At 42.5% G+C, this 21200-nt stretch overlaps 1 protein-coding gene across 1 annotated transcript in view; it reads left to right on the forward strand.

The window, feature by feature from the left end:
- Nucleotides 1-8287: 8287 nt before the first annotated feature.
- tns3.2 (tensin 3, tandem duplicate 2) overlaps nt 8288-21200 on the forward strand; it is a 45806-nt gene continuing 32893 nt past the window's right edge. Inside the window, exons 1-2 of the mRNA XM_061779643.1 lie at nt 8288-8322; nt 8570-8601. Coding sequence (XP_061635627.1) covers nt 8288-8322; nt 8570-8601 — 67 coding nt within the window. The remainder of the gene's footprint in view (nt 8323-8569; nt 8602-21200) is intronic.

A 21200-nucleotide genomic window follows, 5' to 3' on the forward strand; every position in this document is an offset into this window, starting at 1 on the left:
CTAATGCTCGGAAATTTACTCTTTTCATGGTAAAAACTACAAGGAAATGAGGACAGCACCGCCCCTCGATTATCTCCCACATGGAAGGTTTTAATTGACTTGAATGTTTTCAGGATTTATTAATTGGAATAATAATGCTTATTAAAAATATATAGATTGGAATGTGTAGTAATATAATTATGGATCAATTGAGTTCACAGGTAAGGGGAAGTCACTTTATGTATTTCCTTTGTGACCTAAAACTATTTTTGCATTCATTCATGCGTCACACGAACTTGTTGCGACCTTCTACTTGTCCCGGCTTGTGTTATTTTATGATGTCTTTGAAATGACCCTACCTAGTGACACTGAGCCACATGGTAGAGATAGGCCTACTACAGTGTAATGCCATGAGAGTATGTGATAGGAACTCAAAGTTAATAAAATACGTAAACTGAGCAATTTTCAGTAAAAAAAAAAAAAAAAAAAAAGGATTTAAATTTTTTTTTTTAATGTTCATTATATTAACATCATAATTCAGTACCAAGACAGTGTTGCAAATTACTGTATTACTGTACTGCATTACTTACAAGTTTAAAATTTAGGATATGATTTATTACTTTATTAGAGGGGTGTGTGTGAGTCCCATTGAGTTTATTTTGAAACTTATTCAAAATTTTAATCTATTACAAAGTAATATATTAAAGTGTTTTTCAAACAATTCTTACAAAATAAAGAATGATTTCCATTCGGATGTTGACATGTTTCCACTGAGATTTAGTGCATCTGAAGAAGGGTCATTAAATTTGGCATTTAGATGGCAAAAGCTTTCAGAGGACAAATGAGTTTGTACCATGAGCAGGGGTGAAGATGACTACAGTTACAGTATATCCCTGGACAATTTATTTGTTGTAGTCTAATCAAGTGATTAGAACTGATCAAAAAAATAATTGAATACATCCAAACCACAGGAAATTAATTATATAATGCTTCCTCTTTGTGGTGATTTCAATTTACTGCATGCATGAAAAAAAAACAAGAATGACAAGCCGACAAAACGGAAAGGGAAACATTTTCTTAATATTTGCTGTAAATTACTCTATGAGGCAAAAACAGTACTAAGGAGTGTGCTTCTTCCATTGTCAATGTAATAGGGATTGTATAAACCATTCAAATAAACAAGTGCTTCTACTCACAAGTAAGTAAGGGTAACTAAGAAGTCACTGAACTAATAATTATGTCAATGCGGAATTCATCCTGAATAGCCATCCCTTTTCTGCAGCACTTGAATATAAAACAGAACAATAGACCAACTAAAAAAAACAAAACCAAAACAAATTCAAAATATGTACTGTAACAGTTTAGCTGCGATTGGCTGATGGCCAAGCCAGGGTGCACCCTGCCTCTCACCTGAATTCAGCTGGGATGTGCTCGAGCTCACCCTTTACTCTCATGAGTACAAGTAGTATAGAAAATGGATGGATGGAATTCACACTGTGACGTCATACCAAGCAGCCCAAACCCCACAAGCTGCTCCATAACCCCCAACCTCAAAACAACAGAAAAGTATGTTATTACAGATATCTGTTGATGTGGGCATAGCATTTGTAGATCTTACTGCAATATTGCACCATGGGAAATGTATATGTAACTGGCCCTGTCCTTGAAGTGAAAGCAAATGCATGATGTTTAACAAGTTTCACACAAGAATGTGGCCACAATGCCCTCCTCAATGGTTTTGTGTTAATGAGTAAGTGGGACTGTCTTCTGAAGCAGCATCATTCCTCTCTGACACATCATTATCCATCCTCTGGTCAAGGAGGAAATGCTGTATGCTGACTAATGTAAGTTACATTGAAATCATTTGCGTTTGAATATATGCTGAGCCTCAGAGCCTGAGTTAAAATGCTCCAGTCTCTAAAACTTGATGACGTTTGCTACCATATCCTGCATTTACTCTCATGCATGTAAACTCAGGATTAACATTGAATGAATCAGTGTTAGGATTATTAATATTACATACTGGAATAGTCATTTAAAAATCGAAACGAAGAAGGATGTCTCAGTGGCAGTTGAAGTAGGTGCACCCTAAAAGTAAACAGCACAAGACAGGGAACTCCTAATATTATACAAAAAAATATAAAAGAAACCACAAAATTGGAGACATGAGCCTCAAATTCCACTTAGGTAAAATGTGAGTCCCTCCCCTGTTTCCCAGGTCTGTCAAGAGGCATTTCAGATGTCATCTGAACTCATTCTAGAAATGGGTGGCGGCGGCGGCATATTGCCCATATCAACAACTGCCATTGCATCTATCAGTCTGGAAAGGGTTCTAATGCTTTAGGATTTCAGTGAAGCATGGTCAGAGTCATTATCTCCAAATGGGGAAAAAAACATGGAACAATGGCGAACCTTCCCAGGAGGGGCCGGCCTACAAAAATTACCCCAGGAGTACAGCAATGACTCATCAAGTAGGTCACAAAGGAACCCAAGACAACATCTAAAGGACTGCAGGCATCGCTTGCCAGTGTTCATGGCTCAACAATAAGGAAGAGACTGGGCAGCAATGGCATCCATGGCAGAGTTCCAAGGCGAACACCAAAAAGAACAGGAGGTCTTGTCTTATTATTGAAAATAATAATAATAATCTGAATGATTCCCAAGACTTCTGGGAGCATATTCTATGGACTGACGAGATGAAAGTTGAACTTTGTGGAAGGTGTGTGTCTCGTTACATCTGGTGCAAATGTAACACAGCATTTCAGAAAAGGAACATCATACCAACAGTCAAACATGTTGGTAGTAGTGTGATGGTTGCTTCTTCAGTACCTGAACAACTTGCCGTGATTGATGGAACTATGAATTGTGCTCTTTCGCAGAAAATCCCGAAGGACAATGTTCGACCATCAGTTGGTTGGTTCAAGTTGGAGCACACTTCGGTTTGGCAGCAGGGCAATGATCCAAAACACATCAGCAAGGCAACTTCTAAATGGCTTAAAAAAGAAGAAGAAAAAAAAAGGTTTTGTCGTGGCCTAGTTAAAGACCGGACTTGAATCATGCTGTGGCATGACCTTAAAAAGACAGTTCACGCTTGAAAAACCCTTCACTTTTGCTATATTAAAAGTATTCTGCCTCGGAAGAGTGGGCCAAAATATCTCCACAAAGATGCAAAAGACTCATTACATGTTATAGAAAACGCTTGATTTCAGTTGCTGCTGCTGAGGGTAGTCCAACCAGTTATTAGACTTAGGGGCCATTAACATTATAAACTGCATTTTATGATTACTTGGGTTATCCAATTGTCTGATATTTAAATTTGTTAGATGATCTTAAACATTAAACTGTGGAAACGCTGCATAAAAAAACAAAAAACTGAGAAAGGGGCAAACTTTTTCATGGGACTGTAGCAACATCTAAAAACAACCTCCATTATGTTGAAACTTTATTCAATATAAATTCAATATAACTTTAATCCACAGCAACCATTCCACGTCCATTATAATTCCATCCATTAAAAACCAATGAGATGTTGAGGCGTCTGTATCCTCTTTGGAATCCACACCTATGAGTTGTAATAGTAACATAATGAAGTACAGTACAAGGTAAACCAAGTAAGTTCAACAAATCCCCAGGTGGGGACACTGTTGTGCTACAATATTTTAGGGTGGCGGCCTCTCGACAGGAAGTAACGGGAGTTAAACACACAACCCGACAGGATTTTAGAGTAAGAGTATGATTACAGTAATACGCACAGGTTCAGTATAACACTGGACAAGAACTTGTGGATTTTATGAACTGGCGAGATTCATACCAAGACAGGTGACCCCGCACAGCTGGTATGGTGGATGCCTTTATTTGAAAGCATGAATTAATGTTTTCCCCGCTTGTATTTCTCTCTAGTTTTCTTTAACTTTTTTTTTTTTTTTTTTAAATTACAGTTTTGGTATCATCAGGCTCAGATGCTCAGGTAGCCAGCATAGAACATTAAGGGTAACAAATTTGACTTTGTTTCCTGTGTGCATGCTATCTACTTGTCCATCATTTTGCAATTGCATGGTTATTTTTTTATGTTTATGTTACCTATGGTACCGAGAGCGTTTATTGTACTATTCTTTACACTGTTGGCTTCAGATAGTCTCCATCATACTGAAGCCCCCCCCCCCCAAAAAAAAAAAAAAAAAAAAAAAAAAAGAACCCTGTAATTTCCAGTTTTATATGCTGTAATCATGAAGAAGGAGAAATTATCTATACAGGTTGGTCAGACAGAGGGCTAAAGATGGCAAGGATGTGCAGCAGGTTTGGGTAATTGAGGATAGAGATGGAACTGTGTTGACTGGTGCCTTTGAGGAGTTGATGAATAAGGAAAATGAGAGAGAAGGAAGAGTAGAAGAGGCAAGTGTGGTGGACCAGGAAGTGACAATTATTAGTAAGGGGGAAGTTAGAAAGGCATTAAAGAGGATGAAAAATGGAAAGGCAGTTGGCCCTGATGACATTCCTGTGGAGGTCTGGAATCATCTAGGAGAGGTGGCTGTGGAGTTTTTGACCAGGTTGTTAAAAAAATAATTCTAGCCGGTGAGAAGATGCCTGAGAAATGGAGGAAAAGTGTGTTGGTGCCCATTTTTAAGAACAAGGGTGTGTGGGAACGATAGAGGAATAAAGTTGATGAATGAAGTTATGGGAAAGAGTAGTGGAGGCTAGACTCAGGACAGAAGTATTTGTGAGCAACAGTATGGTTTCATACATAGAAAGAGTACCACAGATGCATTATTTGCCTTGAGGATGTTGATCGAAAAGTGCAGAGAAGGTATGAAGGACCCCTCCTGGCAGCCGTCACCTTATCGTGGTGGAGGGATTTGTGTGTTCCAGTGATGCCCCTGGTAGGGTCACCCATGGCAAATAGGTCCTAGGTGAGGGACCAGATAAAGCATGGCTAAAAGACTTCTATGATGAAAAATATTAATGGTTTGAGGTTTCCCTTGCCGGGGCCCCCCTCTGGAGCCAGCCCTGAAGGTGGTGCTCAAAGACGAGCGCCTGTTAGCCGGGCCTGCACCCATGGGGCCCAGCCAGGCACAGCCCAAAAGTATAATGTGGGTCCCCCTTCCCATGGGCTCATCACCTGTGGGAGGGGCCATAGGGGTCAGGTGCCATGTGAGCTGAGCGGTGGCCGAAAGCAGGGTCGTGTCATCGGACTTGCAGCCACATGTCTTGGACACTCGGGTGAAGAGAGGGGCGGAGCTGTCAACTGATCAGCACCTGGTGGTGAGATTGGCTCCGATGGTGGGAGAAGATGCCTGTCCGATGTGGCAGGCCCAAACGTATTGTGAGGGTCTGCTGGGAACGTCTGTCAGAATCCCCTGTCAGAAGGGAGTTTCAACTCCCACTTCCGACAGAACTTTGCTCATGTTCCGGGGGAGGCGGGGGACATCGAGTCCGAGTGGACCATGTTCCGCGCCTCCATTGCTGAGGCGGCCGACTGGAGCTGTGGCCGTAAGGTGGTCGGTGCCTGTCGTGGCGGCAATCCCCGAACCCGTTGGTGTACACCAACAGTAAGGGATGCCGTCAAGCTGAAGAAGGAGTCCTATTGGACCTTTTTGGCCTATGGGACTCCTGAGGCAGCTGATGGGATCACACTCCTCAGCCTCCCTGGTAAGGTGTATTCAGGGGTGCTGGAGAGGAGGGTCCGTCAGGAAGTCAAATCTCCGATTCAGGAGGAGCAGTGTGGTTTTCTTCCTGGCCGTGGAACATTGGAACAGCTCTACACCCTCGGCAGGATCCTCGAGGGTGCATGGGAGTTTGTCCAACCAGTCTACATGTGTTTTGTGGACTTGGAGAAGTGACCCTCGGGTAGTCCTGTGGGGGTGGCTTCGGGAGTATGGGGTACCGAACTCCCTGATATGGGCTGTTCTGTCCCTGTACGACTGATGTCAGAGTTTGGTCCGCATTGCCGGCAGTAAGTTGGACTTGTTTCCGGTGAGGGTTGGACTCCGCCAAGACTGCCCTTTGTCACCGATTCTGTTCATAAATTTTATGGACAGAATTTCAAGTTGCAGCCACGCCGTAGAGGGGGTCCGGTTCGGTGGCCTCAATATTGCATCTCTGGATTTTGCAGATGATATGGTTCTGTTGGCTTCATCAAGCCGTGATCTGAGTGTGAAGCGGCTGGGATGAGAATCGGCACCTCTGAATCTGAGACCATGGTCCTCAGTCGGAAAAGGGTGGCGTGCCCTCTCCGGGTCGGGGATGAGATCCTGCCCCAAGTGGAGGAGTTCAAGTATCTTGGGGTCTTGTTCACAAGTGAGGGAAGAATGGAACGGGAGATCGACAGGCGGTTCGAGGCAGCGTCTGGTTGGAAATGTGCTTTCTGATTAATTAAATATGATATTAAAGTTTAACTTGGCATTGTGGATAATTGTTACTAAAAATGTTTTGAAACTCAATGGAAGAGAAAGTAAGTGACATATTCGTTATACATAGCTGACATCTTCAGCATCTTCTTTGCCATTGTGTTTTGATCACCATTTTTTTTTTTTTTTTCATTAGGTTATTAGTTAATTTTCTGCCATTACAGTCAGCTTACACTCACGATTCATTGACCCACCTGATTTGTGATATTACTGTGTCTGTCTCATTGTATTCTTTCCTATGTTACTGCAAGCAAACAAAGCCTTTCAGGACCTTCTCTGAGCCTACTGCTGTCAGATTTTAGACTAGCAATGTGGTCACAACTTCAGTGTATCGCTTTTTATACCCACCTAGGGTGGGACTTCACAGTAAGTCAGAAATGGTTTTCAGTGTAGGGGTGATATTGTAACATGGAACAGGGCATGCTGAAAGCCTCATGTTGTAACAGGTTATTTTCCTTGCCCAAAAATGTTTACTAAAACTAGGCAACCTACTTGGCATGTACCTGGAGTACCGGTATATTGTATGGAGGATTTTGTTTACATTTTCAGGAACAAAGTGCCTTTTATTTATGTTATGTTCAGTGACAGTTTTGTTGATACGTATTAATTCCTAAGGGAATATTTTAATTATTGATGTTAAATTACTAAAGAATGTAAATATTTTATTATTGTTAAAATAATTGTTTTTTTTTTTAAGGGCGATTTTATTTAATTTTTAACCAATGTCTTTGTCATTTGCTTTTTCTTTTTATTGAAGGGGGGAGAGAAAATCTGCATCTTATCAATATAACTGACTTCTATTCCGTGTTTATAGCACTTTGTCGGGTGAGAAACCTATTTTGTATTAATAAGTCTTTGCTGTATCTGGTCTTGTGGGTACTGTAATTGTGTTGTCAGCAGTGCGACAGATTGCAACTCTTGTGATTACAAAGTCTTTTTGACATTCCTGACAGTGGTTATAATGACAATCTAGACAGCAGGCAGAGTTACAACCCTGATCTGTTTATCTGGAGTTTCCATTTAGTTAGAATCATTATTCAGACAAAGAAAAGCTTTAACTGCCAGTTGCAGCTTGCAGTTCCATCTGTTTTGTGCTATTGCTATATCTGCTCCGACCTGCTATGCAATTTAGGTTTCAACCATTGAAGAGCATTGCAGGAAAGGGGAATGTAAACAAATATACGGAAATGCGCACAGGAATGCAAATGCATATTGCCACTATGTTAACTGCACACACAAATACACATGAGCATAATGAGTGTGGCAAAGAGCAACAGAGCCAGTTTCAAGAATGTTGTTTTCAACCACAGGTGGTTCTACTTTATCCTCTCAGCCCATTCCTAGCCCACCTTCCCTCATCACCCCATCTATGTTGTACACTCTTTGCTTGGCTTCTTCTCCCTTTATCTGCCTCCTGTCTACCAATTTCTAACTCCTCTTGTGCATTTCAGGTTCAAGTTGCAGGTTGCAATTTCCCCTCCTTTCCCCTCCCCCTCTTGTACACAAACCCCTTCAGAACCCGCCCCCATGTTTACATTCCCTTCTCCATATTTGAGCAGCTCAAGGCCTTTGCACATGCTTTTTTTCTCATGTTGATGTTCTTTTGTTCTTTTGACTCGTGTGCAGCATGAGCTTGTTTACCTGTTTAATTCAGTATGTGATGGTGTTTGAATGCTAGATAGATGATCACCCTTTAACCTCACTCTACCCCAGAGACAAAAAAGCACAAGTGCCTACTTACTCTTACTCTCTATCTGTGTCAACTGGGACAGGATGCAGGGGGAGGAAAAGGGAAGCAGAGGAAGGGACTCAGCTATCTAAGCAGGCCCTTTTCAAAACGGTGGTCCCGGTGAAGGCGGAGATTAATTGGGACGGAGGAGGCAAGGAAGAAGCGTAGTCGGGACATGGGTGGGGGAGAGACGGACAGGAGGGACTGGGGGTGGTCTGTTGGCACCTTAAGAGTAAGTTCTATGCTTGTTTTCCTGTGTTGACTGCCTGCGAGTCAGAAAGGACGATAGAGGAGGAGGACAGAGCAGGTACTCTGAATCATTGCATCTCCCTTGCAATCTCAACTTTTTTTCTTGTCCTTGCATCGTTTTCCTTCCAGCTTGTCATCCTCTGTTCCTGTTTCATGAACTGTGAGGAAAAGATCAAGCAGTAACTGTATTGTTCTACTCTGTCTGCAGAGGGAATAGTGAACGTTTTCTCCTGATTGCAGGTATAGTAGGCTGCTTTTCATAGTGTTGATGACAATTTCCTATGTGGTGTGTCTGTTATTGTATTTGTAATATAACATTTGATCCTGTAACAGATGTTCAAAATCAACTTTTGAATGTACTGTGTTATATCTGTATATGGGCACATCTAAAAGCGATAGACCTATTAGACCAGCTGTGAGAGCTTACCATGCATGTCTGGAATTTATTGGCTCTTTGGACTTAAGAGGCCGTGCTCATGTAGTCCTGGTATGCACTGTATGCATTGCTGCAAGAAGTACATGGCACACTCTTACAAACTCTAAGCGCAAAAACATTCATCAGAAAACAACATGATTGGTATTTTCCTTTCTAGCGTATTTCAATCAAAAAGCGTATTGTGTTGAGCGAGTCTGTTAAAGTATCACAGTAAGCGTGAGTGTAACTGACTGACTGTGGTTTCTGTTCGTGTGAATAATCAACAATCAGTTTGGTCTGACCTCAGGCAGATTTCTGTGACAGACATGTTATTTGCGTGACACACACATGCATGTGCGTGCCACCTTACACCCCTTATCTACTTGTAGTGTGTAAAGGGAGATGGCAATGATTCAACATTTCTTTGCTTATGTTTGCTTGTCATAATTAATCATTAACAACAGTGATGCAAGGCATAAAGAAACAATATAAAATTAACTGCAAAGCATGCTCTTTTTTTCCCTCAAGTTCGATGCTTACATTTTTACAGTAGAGTCTGTATCTTTATAGCTGATACTGAACTCGAAAAAAAATCGGAACCTTATACTGTAGTATATATTTCCCAGGGACCAAAAGTAGAGGTAGGATTTAAAAGTCGAGTGTCGAGGGTACAAAAGCAATACATATGAGGGTTGACCAAGTGAGCCAAGTAAGTCAATGGTGCAATTGTGTACTTTTTATTTATATTGACTTCAGTTTCGTTTTTAGCAGCCACTGTGATTTGTTTTATGTCGTGATCACAGTTTATTTGTATAAAAACAAAAAAAAAGATTTTCACATTACTCATGCCAAAAATGTCTTCCTGGATCTGCACCAAAATATCATAAGTTCTTCCTTGCTCCAGACTTACTCTTACATAAACTTTAGTGTAAATAATTTATAAGTAGATTTTGCATGATCCTGCTCACAAACAAACAAATCAAATCAAATGAAACACATGCTTTCTTGGGTGTAATAATGCATGAACCTTACAAATTTCAGGCATATGCCAAAGATGCTAATTTAAATTATGAAGGTCTAAAACATCATTGGAATGTATTTATTAGTATTTATTTATCCATTCATTCATTCACTCATGCATGTATTTAGGGTGAACCCGCATTTATCGCATTGGATACATTCCAAATATGCCCGGAATAGGTAAATATTTGTGATATAGAGATTATAGAAATTATTTAAATTTTAACAGTCCCACACAGTTTCAATACATCTAAACTTATTAAAACACACTTTTTAAAGTATTCCTTTCTCTTCCTGTTCTCACTGTCTTACCCACTCAATCCTCCAAATAATGACCCGCGATTTAGCAGGGGAACACTGTATTCCCCAAAACGAGTACCATAACATCATTGGACTGGATTCACTTCTGATCACCTCTTTGAACACTGCAATGAAAGAAATTATTGTGTCTTCACAGCTAAACACCTACAGCTCATGCCCCAGAATGACACTCGTTTGTCAGAGCGAGGAAAAGGAGTGATGACGAAGAATCTTCCCTTCTCTTGCTCCAGTGACCAAATGCCATCTCCCAGCATTCATTCAGGCCTTTGTGTTTCGTTCTAAAGGTGGACTAGCAGCACAAGACACAGCTAAATAATTATTTCTCAGCCTCTACCAGTGGTCATGACTGAGCTGGCTACATGTGAAAGAACAAAGGAGGGGGTGTCTAAAGATGAGTCTTGCTTGGGACAAACTATGACTGGAGAGCGTTCATCTAGCGAAAGGGAGACTGATATATTGGAAGATGAGGATGATGTAGCAGCTCCTTTTTCAGACACGCCATGTAGCAGTAATATTTGCTCCCTTTCAACTGAGAATCTTCCCGAAGGCTCGATACTGTCCCATGCTGACTTTACTAACGGTTGGATTCAACAGCAAACAGAATCCAAAAATAACTTGGTATCCAATGGAGAATACAGCTCAGGTAAATTGAATGAGAAGCCATCACCATCGGTGGCTCCTTATACACCAACCAGAGGACACTGCAATAGGCTAGAGGTGCAGAGAGGTGGACTGGAAGAGGCTAACGCTTGCAGTGTTTCACAAAACTCCGATATTTTAGACACTATACAGTCAATACATTGCACAAATGCATCATCTGGCCAAGAAGCAGAGTTAGCTTCATTATCTATAGAAATAGATGACTCAATAGAGCAGTTGAACCAACTGGTTCTGGATTTGGACCCCACCTTTGTTCCTGTTCCTACTGGCTGTCCCCCCCTGTCACGGTCCACCACCTTCAAAAGCAGTGGCCTCAGAGATAAAAGAAATACCCATCTGACTGGTAAGACATTTCTTACTTTCTCACTCTATGTAGAGGACATTAGATTAGCTTATATAGTAAGTCTATCACATTTAGATATATGGGTGGGTCACCCAGTTAGTACCCTGCTTTGACCTTTACTCAATACTCACTAACACCTATAGCCAAGAAGGGTACCAAATAGGAGTTGAACAACTTCAGATTTTTTGTTGTTGACGTGGAGGTCATCCAATCACTTTCAGATGCTTGCTCATCTAACCACATTCAAATACCTTCGTGGCCTAGCAGACAGTATTGTAAAACTCTTAACACCAAGTCACATAACACAACTGCAAGATTGTTACTCTCTGCAGTGTATAATACTAGCAAATAATTAAACAAAATATAGAAGGGAATGCTTTACAATAATATATTGTAGCAAGTTGTGTTACGTGGATTGTTGCACGTTTTATAAGATCTGACTGTCTATGAGACAATGAAGGTGTCCGAGTGTGATTAGTGATTGGATGGTTGAATCGGGGGTTGGGGTGATGCCAAGGAAGAAGAAGAAGCTGCGGAATGAAGGCTTGAGCAAAAAACTAGTTGTTGACGACAATAACCGTTCATAACGGTCAAGTTATTGATCAACTAATGGTTGTCCTGGTTTTGTTGTCGAAGCAGAGGCTTCAGTATATTGTCTGTTTTTTCACTGTTACGGGAGAGCGTTTGGTGAATTCACTGATGGGTGACAAGAATTTAGGCTGATCCTCAGCTTGTGATAGCGATAGCCTTTTCAGATGGGCGTTCATAGCACTTGTGCTTTTGTTATATTTCAGGATAGACTTGCATATGCTTGATGCACCGCTGCTAGTTTGCTTCGCTGAGCGACCACCTGTTGATTTCAGTGAGGCATCCGTTTGTTAATTACAAAAGACGTGATTGGCGATGAATCGACTTCAAGCTATAATTGTCATTGTCATTTGTTAATTAAAAGCATCAGTTCAACCCCAAGTACTGTATAGCACGTACAACTGCTTCTGCTGGTTATAAAGAGCTAACAATATTTGTGCTGTAAGAGACATATTACACACACATCTTATTTTGTTAAAAAGGAAGAGCCTCCTTGAGCCGTCACCTTATCGTGGTGGAGGGGTATGTTTTTCCCAATGATCCTAGGAGCTAAGTTGTCTGGGGTTTTATGCCCCTGGCAGGGTCACCCATGGCAAACAGGCCCTAGGAGAGGGACTAGACAAAGCACGGCTCCAAAGATCTCAATTATGTTTAAAAATACAGGAGGATGTTTTGCCTTGCCCGGACGCGAGTCAATGGGGCCCCCCTCTGGAGCTAGGCCTGGAGGTGGGGCTCGAAGGCGAGGGCCTGGTGGCCGGGCCTACATATGCGGTACCCGGCTGGGCACAGCCCAAAAGAGTAACGTGGTTTCCCCTTTCCATGGGCTTATCACCTGTGGGAGGGGCCATAGGTGTCGGGTGCAGTGTGAGCTGGCAGGGACCTTGGCAATTCAATCCCCGGCTACAGAAGCTGGCTCTAGGGATGTGGAATGTCACCTCTCTGGCAGGGAAGGAGCCCAAGCTGGTGTGTGAGGTCAAGAAGTTCTGTCTAGATATAGTCGGGCTTGCCTCCACACACAGCTTGGGCTCTGGTACCAGTCCTCTTGAGAGGGGTTGGACTCTCTTCCAGTATGAACTTGCCCACGGTGAGAGGCGCCGAGCAGGTGAGGGTATACTTATTGCCCCCCGGCTCCGTGCCTGTACATTGGGGTATCCTCCCTCCGCACTACTGTTTTGTGCCTATGCACAAAACAGTAGTGCAGAGTACCCACCCTTTTTGGCGTCCTTGGAGGGGGTGCTGGAGTGCGCTCCCACTGGGGACTCAATTGTTCTGCTGGGGGACTTCAATGCTCATGTGGGCAATCACAGTTAGACCTGGAGGGGCGTGATTGGGAGGAATGGAACCCCGGTCAGAACCCGAGTGGTGGTCTGTTATTGGACTTCTGTGCTCATCACGGATTGTCCATAACGAACGAATGTTCAAGCATAAGGATGTCCATACATGCACTTGACACCAGGACACTTAAGGTTGCAGTTCGATGATCAACTTTCTGGTCATGTCATCGGCCTTGGAGGCGCATGTCTTGGACACTGGGTGAAGAGAGGGGCGGAGCTGTCAACTGATTACCACCTGGCGGTGACCTGGCTCCGATGGTGGGGGAAGATGCCGGTCCGACCTAGCAGGCCCAAACGTATTGTGAGGGTCTGCTGGGAACGTCTGGCAGAATCCCCTGTCAGAAGGAGTTTAACTCCCACCTCCGACAGAACTTTCCTCATGTTCCGGGATAGGCGGGGAACATTGACTCCAAGTGGACCATGTTCTGCGCCTCCATTGCTGAGGCGGCCGACTGGAACTTTGGCCGTAAGGTGGTCAGTGCTGGTCGTGGCGGCTGGTGGGTACCGGCTGGCCAAGCGGAATGCAGCTTTAGTGGTCGTTGAGGCAAAATCTCAGGCAAGGGAGGAGTTCAGTGAGGCGACGTCTGGGCGGCTTCAAGGAAATTCTGGTTCACCATATGGCGTCTCAGGAGGGGGAAGCAGTGCACCATCAACACTGTGTATAGCTTGGATGGGGCGCTGCTGACCTCGACTTGGGACATTGTGAGTCGGTGGAGAGAATACTTCGAAGACCGCCTCAATTCCCCCAACACGCCTTCCCATGAGGAAGCAGAGTCTAGGGTCTCTCTGGCTATCTCTGGGGTTGAGATCACCGAGGTGGTTAAAAAAGCTCCTCTGTGGCAAGGCACCGGGGATGGATGAGATTCACCCGGAGTTCCTAAAAGCTCTGGATGTTGTGGGGCTGTCCTGGTTGACCCGCCTCCGCAACATCGCGTGGGGATCGGGGACAGTGCCTCTGGATTGGCAGACTGGGGTGGTGGTGTCCGTTTTTAAAAAGGGGGACCGAAGGGTCTGTTCCAACTACAGGGGGATCACACTCCTTAGACACCCTGGTAAGGTCTTTTCAGGGGTGCTGCAGAGGAGGGTCCATTGGGAAGTTGAATCTCAGATTCAGCAGGAGTAGTGTGGTTTTTATCGTGGTCGTGGAACAGTTGACCAGCTCTTGACCCTCAGCAGCGTCCTCGAGGGTACATGGGAGTTCGCCCAACCAGTCCGTTACAGATGATTTTGTTATATTGAAGCTATATCCACCCATAGTACTGTACAATACAAAAATTATTGTTTTGCACCTTTTTTCATGGACTAAAATTCCCATTAGAGGACAAATTTATGATCAATACACATTAAAAAAAGCTTGAAAATGTTTGAAAAGTTTTTGATTTTATCCAAACTTACCACGCTGGTGTGCTTGATGGTGACATTGTTGGGTAAATTCATTTTCTACGTGAACTAGTTCAAAGTTCAGTTCACTGTTCCAAAATTTAACTCGCTCAGCTCATAGTTCCTAATAATTTTTTTTTAACTAAGTTCACCGTTCCAAAACCTTTACGAGTCTGTAGTCCTTTTTTTCACCCTATACTCTAAAAAACATGAAGACTTTTGTCTTCATGTCAAGTCTGGCAACAAGACTTTTGTCTAGGCGTGTCCCGACCCGATCTTTGAGATCGGAAATTGGTCCGATGTCAGCAAGAAAAATGAGTATTATATCGGCTCTGACTAGCTCTATAATCTCTGATTTTTCCATTCTTATACAATCAGTCCATTCCATGCTCCGCTTCAGCACTTCTATGCAGCAGCGCCCGGACAGCATGCAGAGCCCACGTGATCACAACAACATGCTGCTAAGGTGCTTACATAGTCGCAAGGAGTGAATGTTGCTTGCTTGAAGTCGTGTATTGACACTCCAGTTTAAGTTCACTGTAAAAGTAAAGTCACATACAAAAAGAATGACACCTATTGAATGTTCAAATACATCACAGCCTTCGTTTCTTTCTTCGTTTTTATTCACAAAAATTGCTAGCTCAAAGCTAATACACAATGAATGAAAAACACCATTGACGAGCTAATGAAAAGTGGCATTGAATTCAGAATCAGAATCAGAATCATCTTTATTTTTCCAATTATGTCCAAAAAACACACACGGAATTTTTCTCCGGTAGTTGGAGCCGCTCTAGTACGACAACTACTACAACTCCAACAACAATTTAGGGCACTTATCTCTCAAAATAATGAAAATTGATAAATAAAAGCTTCATAACCACAAAGAAACAGTTAATATAACAACACTCTCTGGTATGTAGTCTTCAAACTCTGTGAAAAACGAGTTGTAATAACAATATTCGATAGTGACTTCTACTGACTTTGTTACTGCAAGTGTATATCTCATTGCGTGTATCACACTGCCCCTCACAGGCCAAGACATGCACAGCAGGAACAGTGATCGTCAATAAAACTAAACCCCAGTTGCATCAAGAAGTCCAATAGTGTATTGTCGTACAGGTGGAGAAAGCAAGGGATGTTCCACCATAAACTGACAGTAAAATAAATAACTGAATTGAGCTTTCTTATTTTGCACTTTGAAAGTATAATTTGTATTTATTATTTGTTGAGATAATTTGTTGTGGTTTTCTAATTTATTTGTTATTTAATCTAGTCACATGTAGAATATGCATACTGTATTTTTAAGTTAAGCAGTGATTATGTTCCAATTTAAATATATATTTGTGTTACTGGTTTTATTGAAGTTATTTTTCAGGATTTCCCAATATAATTTTGTATTCATTTTATTCAGAAGACTCTATATTGTCCACAGGTGTGAATGTGAGTGCTAATAGTTGTTTGTTTCTATGTGCCCTGCGATTGGCTGGCAGCTGGTTCAGGGTGTACCCCGCCTCCCGCTAAAGATAGCTGGGATAGGCTCCAGCAGCCGCGACCCTAGTGAGGATAAGCGGTAAAGATAATGGATGGATGGATTTATTTTATTCAATTGTAGCACATACTTATTTTTAAAGTAACTTTATGTAACCTGTTGGTTAATAATAAATGGGTCAGGTTTTCTCATACTTACAGTTGCTGGTTATTGTTCTCTGTTTGAGTGATATCACTTCATCAAGCCTTTTCTAACATTCCATACTAAAAAAAAACAAGTAAAGCATGTATGATTATTGCTAATATCGGACCGATATCGGTATTGGCCAAAATTCAAGGCTGCAATATTGGTATCGGATGTGAAGGGAAAAAGTTGGATCGGGACATCCCTAACTTTTGTCCTTAATGTGCAAACAAAAACATGCAATACAGTATGACAAGAACGATGGTGAAAGGACATTGATAACTTTGGCTTTGGCCTCTGGCTAACTATATTAACAAAACATTTGATCTTATCTAGTCTAATATTACAAAACAAAATAATTGGTGGCCAACAACAGTTGTGAGGACCGGGGTTCAAATCCCAGCCCCGCCTGTGTGGAGTTTGCATGTTCTCCCCGTGCTTGCGTGGGTTTTCTCCGGGCACTCCGGTTTCCTCCCACGTCCCAAAAACATGCCCAATGATAGCTGGGATAGGCTCCAGCACGCCCGCGACCCTCGTGAGGAGAAGCGGCTCAGAAAATTGATGGATGGATGGAAGAAAGAACACTTTCTTTTGCATTTACGGAGTGTCCCTGAAAGCACCTCGCGCATGTAAACATGAATAGCAGCCGCACTTAATCGGTTGCCAAATACGGCGTTTTACCCTGACATATGAAGTCTTGTATGTAGTGCATTCAGATGTGTTTTATCCTGGAAGTTCCTAACAAAACCTGGCACTCTCAAATGAAAATTAACTTCAGTTCGAAAACCGTTCACAGACGCCAGAATGAGAGGCATTCTCAATCACGTGCATCAGGCAGAAATGATCTACTGTAAGTTCAATTCACATTCGCCCAAAATATGAACAAGTTCATTAACTTCCGTTCATTGAACTCGTTCGGGTACAACATTGGTTGTCGGAGTCATCGGCGAGTGGAGGAGTGCCTCCTATTTCCAAATCCGTTGCCATAGACAAACAGCTTGACAAAAAACTGTTACTGTACCAAAAATAGGAGGTTCCAGACTCCAGAGACCTGTGTGTCATATTCCTCTTAAACAGCGCCGCCATGCTGCTCTATCTCTGCGCAGAGCTCTATGCGACAATAGATAGAACTCCAGCCATCATGGCTGCCACGTCAATTCAACATGGCTGTCATATTTCAATGCATTTGATGGAATGTCACCACATTCATGATGGCCTGTTTGGTGGATCTAGTCATATTGTATGTCTGTGACACGGAAATACGTGTGTCGCAGTCTCTGCCTATATTGCACCACAGCACCAGTAAACAACAGCAGCCAATTCTGGAAGTAACAGACTTTATCAAAGCCAGTTTAACTGACAACTGGACACATGTACTGTCCAGACAATCTGTTACTTCCGATATCTGTTAAATCAAGGTTCTGCTTTATAGCGCTTTTCTACCTTCAAGGTATTCAAAGCACTTTAATACTTGTCTCCTCATTCACTTACTGATGACACAGGATCAGGAGCCACTGGGGGTTCAGTATCTTACTCAAGGACACTTGGACATAGTCACAGGGGCTCAGGATCAAACCTTCAACCATTTGTATTGGGGGACAATCACTCTACCACTTATTTTTCCTATGGTTAGTTAGTTAGTTAGAGCTGTTAGTGCCATGAGGCACACATAGGCCACAATTGTGGTTTCTGTAATCTGTAGGTTTTTACAGGAGTAGGTGATTGGTCCACTTCCCAACCCCAGCACCTGGTATTCTTAAGTGGTCTCCCATCCAAGTACTAACCAGGACCGACCCTGCTTAGCTTCCGAGATCGGGCACTCCCAGTGTACCGTGCGGGTGTTTCCTCTGGTGCATACTGTAAATTTGTTCAATTTGTGGAGGATAAAAACGTGTTCATTAGGTGTTTAGATGTACAGTATCTCGGTCACAGAGTCTGTCACAGGGATGTTGATATATATACTCAAAGGCATAGTTGAAGTAAACGCTTGTATTTTATTGCATAGATGACAATGACTGTGCATGGACGTCTCTGTATTATATATTTTAGACAGATATTTTGTTACAGGTATTTGCAAGTGATTAGGAATGCTTTGGAAGCATTCAACATGTTTCCCACTGTGTTTAAATGAGGCCTTCCTCTTCGTCTCTTAGAGTTGCATTCTTCACACTGGAGGACCACTTTTTGCTGTTACATTAGGAATCAATTACATGTCGGCAGGCAGAGGAAAAGGAATTCTCATTAGAATAAATGAAGACTGACACAAACAAGACAAAGATTCTTGAAGCCTTTGTCTCTGAGAGGTAATAGGATTGTTGTGGAGCAACATTTTTCTCGTCCATTTTCCAACAGCCAAAACAGCTTAGGGTGTAACCTAACCCAGAAAAACCTACTCCATGCATGCATAGGAAGAACATGCAAACTCCACTCAAAAACATCTAAGTGTATACACTGTAGTAATGTATTGGTTGCGAATGAGCTGGTTCTTAGAGCCAGTTCTTTGAAAAGAATGATGGGACCCAATTTGTTGTTTTTTTTCTCATTTTTTTTCCTGTTAATGCCACATATGATTCTTCAAAATATATGGCAGCTTCTGTGTGCCCTAGACCTATGCACAAATCAGTGGTGACTGAAATCGATATTCGAGTCTGCCCAAAAACAAAATAATTTTCAGATTCGAATCATAACAAATCAAAGAATAACGTACTACTACTTTATTCTGACGAGAGCTGCAATGCTGCCACGCTGCATTTACTGAAAAAATTACAACCCCAATTCCAATGAAGTTGGGACATTGTGTTAAACATAAATAAAAACAGAATACAATGATTTGCAAATCATCCATCCATCCATCCATTTTCTGAGCCGCTTCTCCTCACTAGGGTTGCGGGCGTGCTGGAGCCTATCCCAGCTGTCATCGGGTAGGAGGCGGGGTACACCCTGAACTGGTTGCCAGCCAATCGCAGGGCACATACAAACAAACAACCATTCGCACTCACAGTCACACCTACAGGCAATTTAGAGTCTCCAATTAATGCATGTTTTTGGGATGTGGGAGGAAACCAGAGTAAGCGGGGAAAACCCACGCAGGCACGGGGAGAACATGCTAACTCCACACAGGCGGGGCCGGGGATTGAACCCAGGTCCTCAGAACTGTGAGGCTGACGCTCTAACCAGTCGTTCACCGTGCCGCCTGCTTTGCAAATCATGTTCGACCTATATTTAATTGAATACACTACAAAGAAAAACTAATGTTCAAATAAAAAAAATAAAAACGTAAAAAATAAGCAAATAATCATTAACGTAGAATTTTATGGCTGCAACACGTTCCAAAAAAGCTGGGAAAGGTGGCAAAAAAGACTGAGAAAGTTGAGGAATGCTCATCAAACACCTGTTTGGAACATCCCAAAGGTGAACAGGCTAATTGGGAACAGGTGGGTGGCATGATTGGGTAGAAAAGGAGGTTTCCTGAATTGCTCAGTCATTCATAAGTAAAGATGGGGCGAGGTTCATCTCTTTGTGAAGTGCGTGAGAAAATAGTTGAACAGTTTAAGGACAATGTTCCTCAACGTACAATTGCAAGGAATTTAGGGATTTCATCATCTACGGTCCATAATATCATCAAAAGGTTCAGAGAATCTGGAGAAATCACTGCATGTAAGGGGCAAGGCCGAAAACCAACATTGAATGCCTGTGACCTTCGATCCCTCAGCAAAAACCAACATCACTGTGTAAAGGATATCACCACATGGGCTCAGGAACACTTCAGGAAACCAATGTCAGTAAATACAGTTCGGCGCTACATCCATAAGTGCAACTTGAAACTCTACTATGCAAAGCAAAAGCCATTTATCAACAACACCCAGAAACGCCGCCGGCTTCTCTGGGCTCGAGCTCATCTAAGACGGACTGATGTAAAGTGGAGAAGTGTTCTGTGGTCCAACGAGTCCACATTTAAAATTGTTTTTGGAAATTGTGGACGCCGTGCCCTCTGGGTCAAAGAGGAAAAATACTATCCGGACTGTTGTGGACGCAAAGTTCAAAAGCCAGCATCTGTGACGGTATGGGGCTGTGTTAGTGCCAATGGCATGGGTGACTTACAAATCTGTGAACGCACCATTAATGCTGAAAGGTACATACAGGTTTTGGAAAAACATATGCTGCCATCCAAGCAACGTCTTTTTATGGACGCCCCTGCTTATTACAGCAAGACAATGCCAAACCACATTCTGTACGTGTTACAACAGCGTGGCTTCGTAGTAAAAGAGTTGAACAGCTGAAGCTGTACATCAAGCAAGAATGGGAAAGAATTCCACCTACAAAGCTTCAAGAATTAGTGTCCTCAGTTCCCAAACGTTTATTGAATGTTGTTAAAAGAAAAGGTGACGTAACACAGTGGTAAACATGACCCTGTCCCAGCTGTTTTGGAACGTGTTGCAGCCATACAATTCTAAGTTAATGATTATTTGCTAAAAACAATAAAGTTTATCAATTTGAACATTAAATATCTTGTCTTTGTAGTGTATTCAATTAAATATAGGTCGAACATGATTTGCAAATCATTGTATTCTGTTTGGCGGCACAGTGGTCAACTGGTTAGAGCGTCTGCCTCACGGTTCTGAGGACCGGAGTTCAATCCCCGGCCTCGCCTGTGTGGAGTTTGCATGTTCTCCCTGTGCCTGCGTGGGTTTTCTCCGGGCACTCCGGTTTCCTCCCACATCCCAAAAACATGCATGCAGGTTAATTGAAGACTCTAAATTGTTCGTACGTGTGAATGTGAGTGCAAATGGTTGTTTGTTTATGTGTGCCCTGCGATTGGCTGACAACCAGTTCCGGGTGTACCCCACCTCCGCCTCCTGCCCGAAGAGAGCTGGGATAGGCTCTGGCACGCCCCCGTCCCTTGTGAGGATAAGCGGCTTGGAAAATGGATGGATGGATGTATTCTGTTTGTATTTAAGTTTAACACAACGTCACAACTTCATTGGAATTGGGGTTGTAAAATGGAACAATTTAATGTAATCATAAGGTTTTGATGTTTGTTGTAGTGGAAAGGAAAGACCACCAGGGGGCAGGGCGGCTCTGCCTCACTTGCCTACCCTGACGCAC

Source organism: Phyllopteryx taeniolatus, chromosome 7, assembly GCF_024500385.1.
Source record: "Phyllopteryx taeniolatus isolate TA_2022b chromosome 7, UOR_Ptae_1.2, whole genome shotgun sequence".
Taxonomy (NCBI): Eukaryota; Metazoa; Chordata; class Actinopteri; order Syngnathiformes; family Syngnathidae; genus Phyllopteryx; species Phyllopteryx taeniolatus.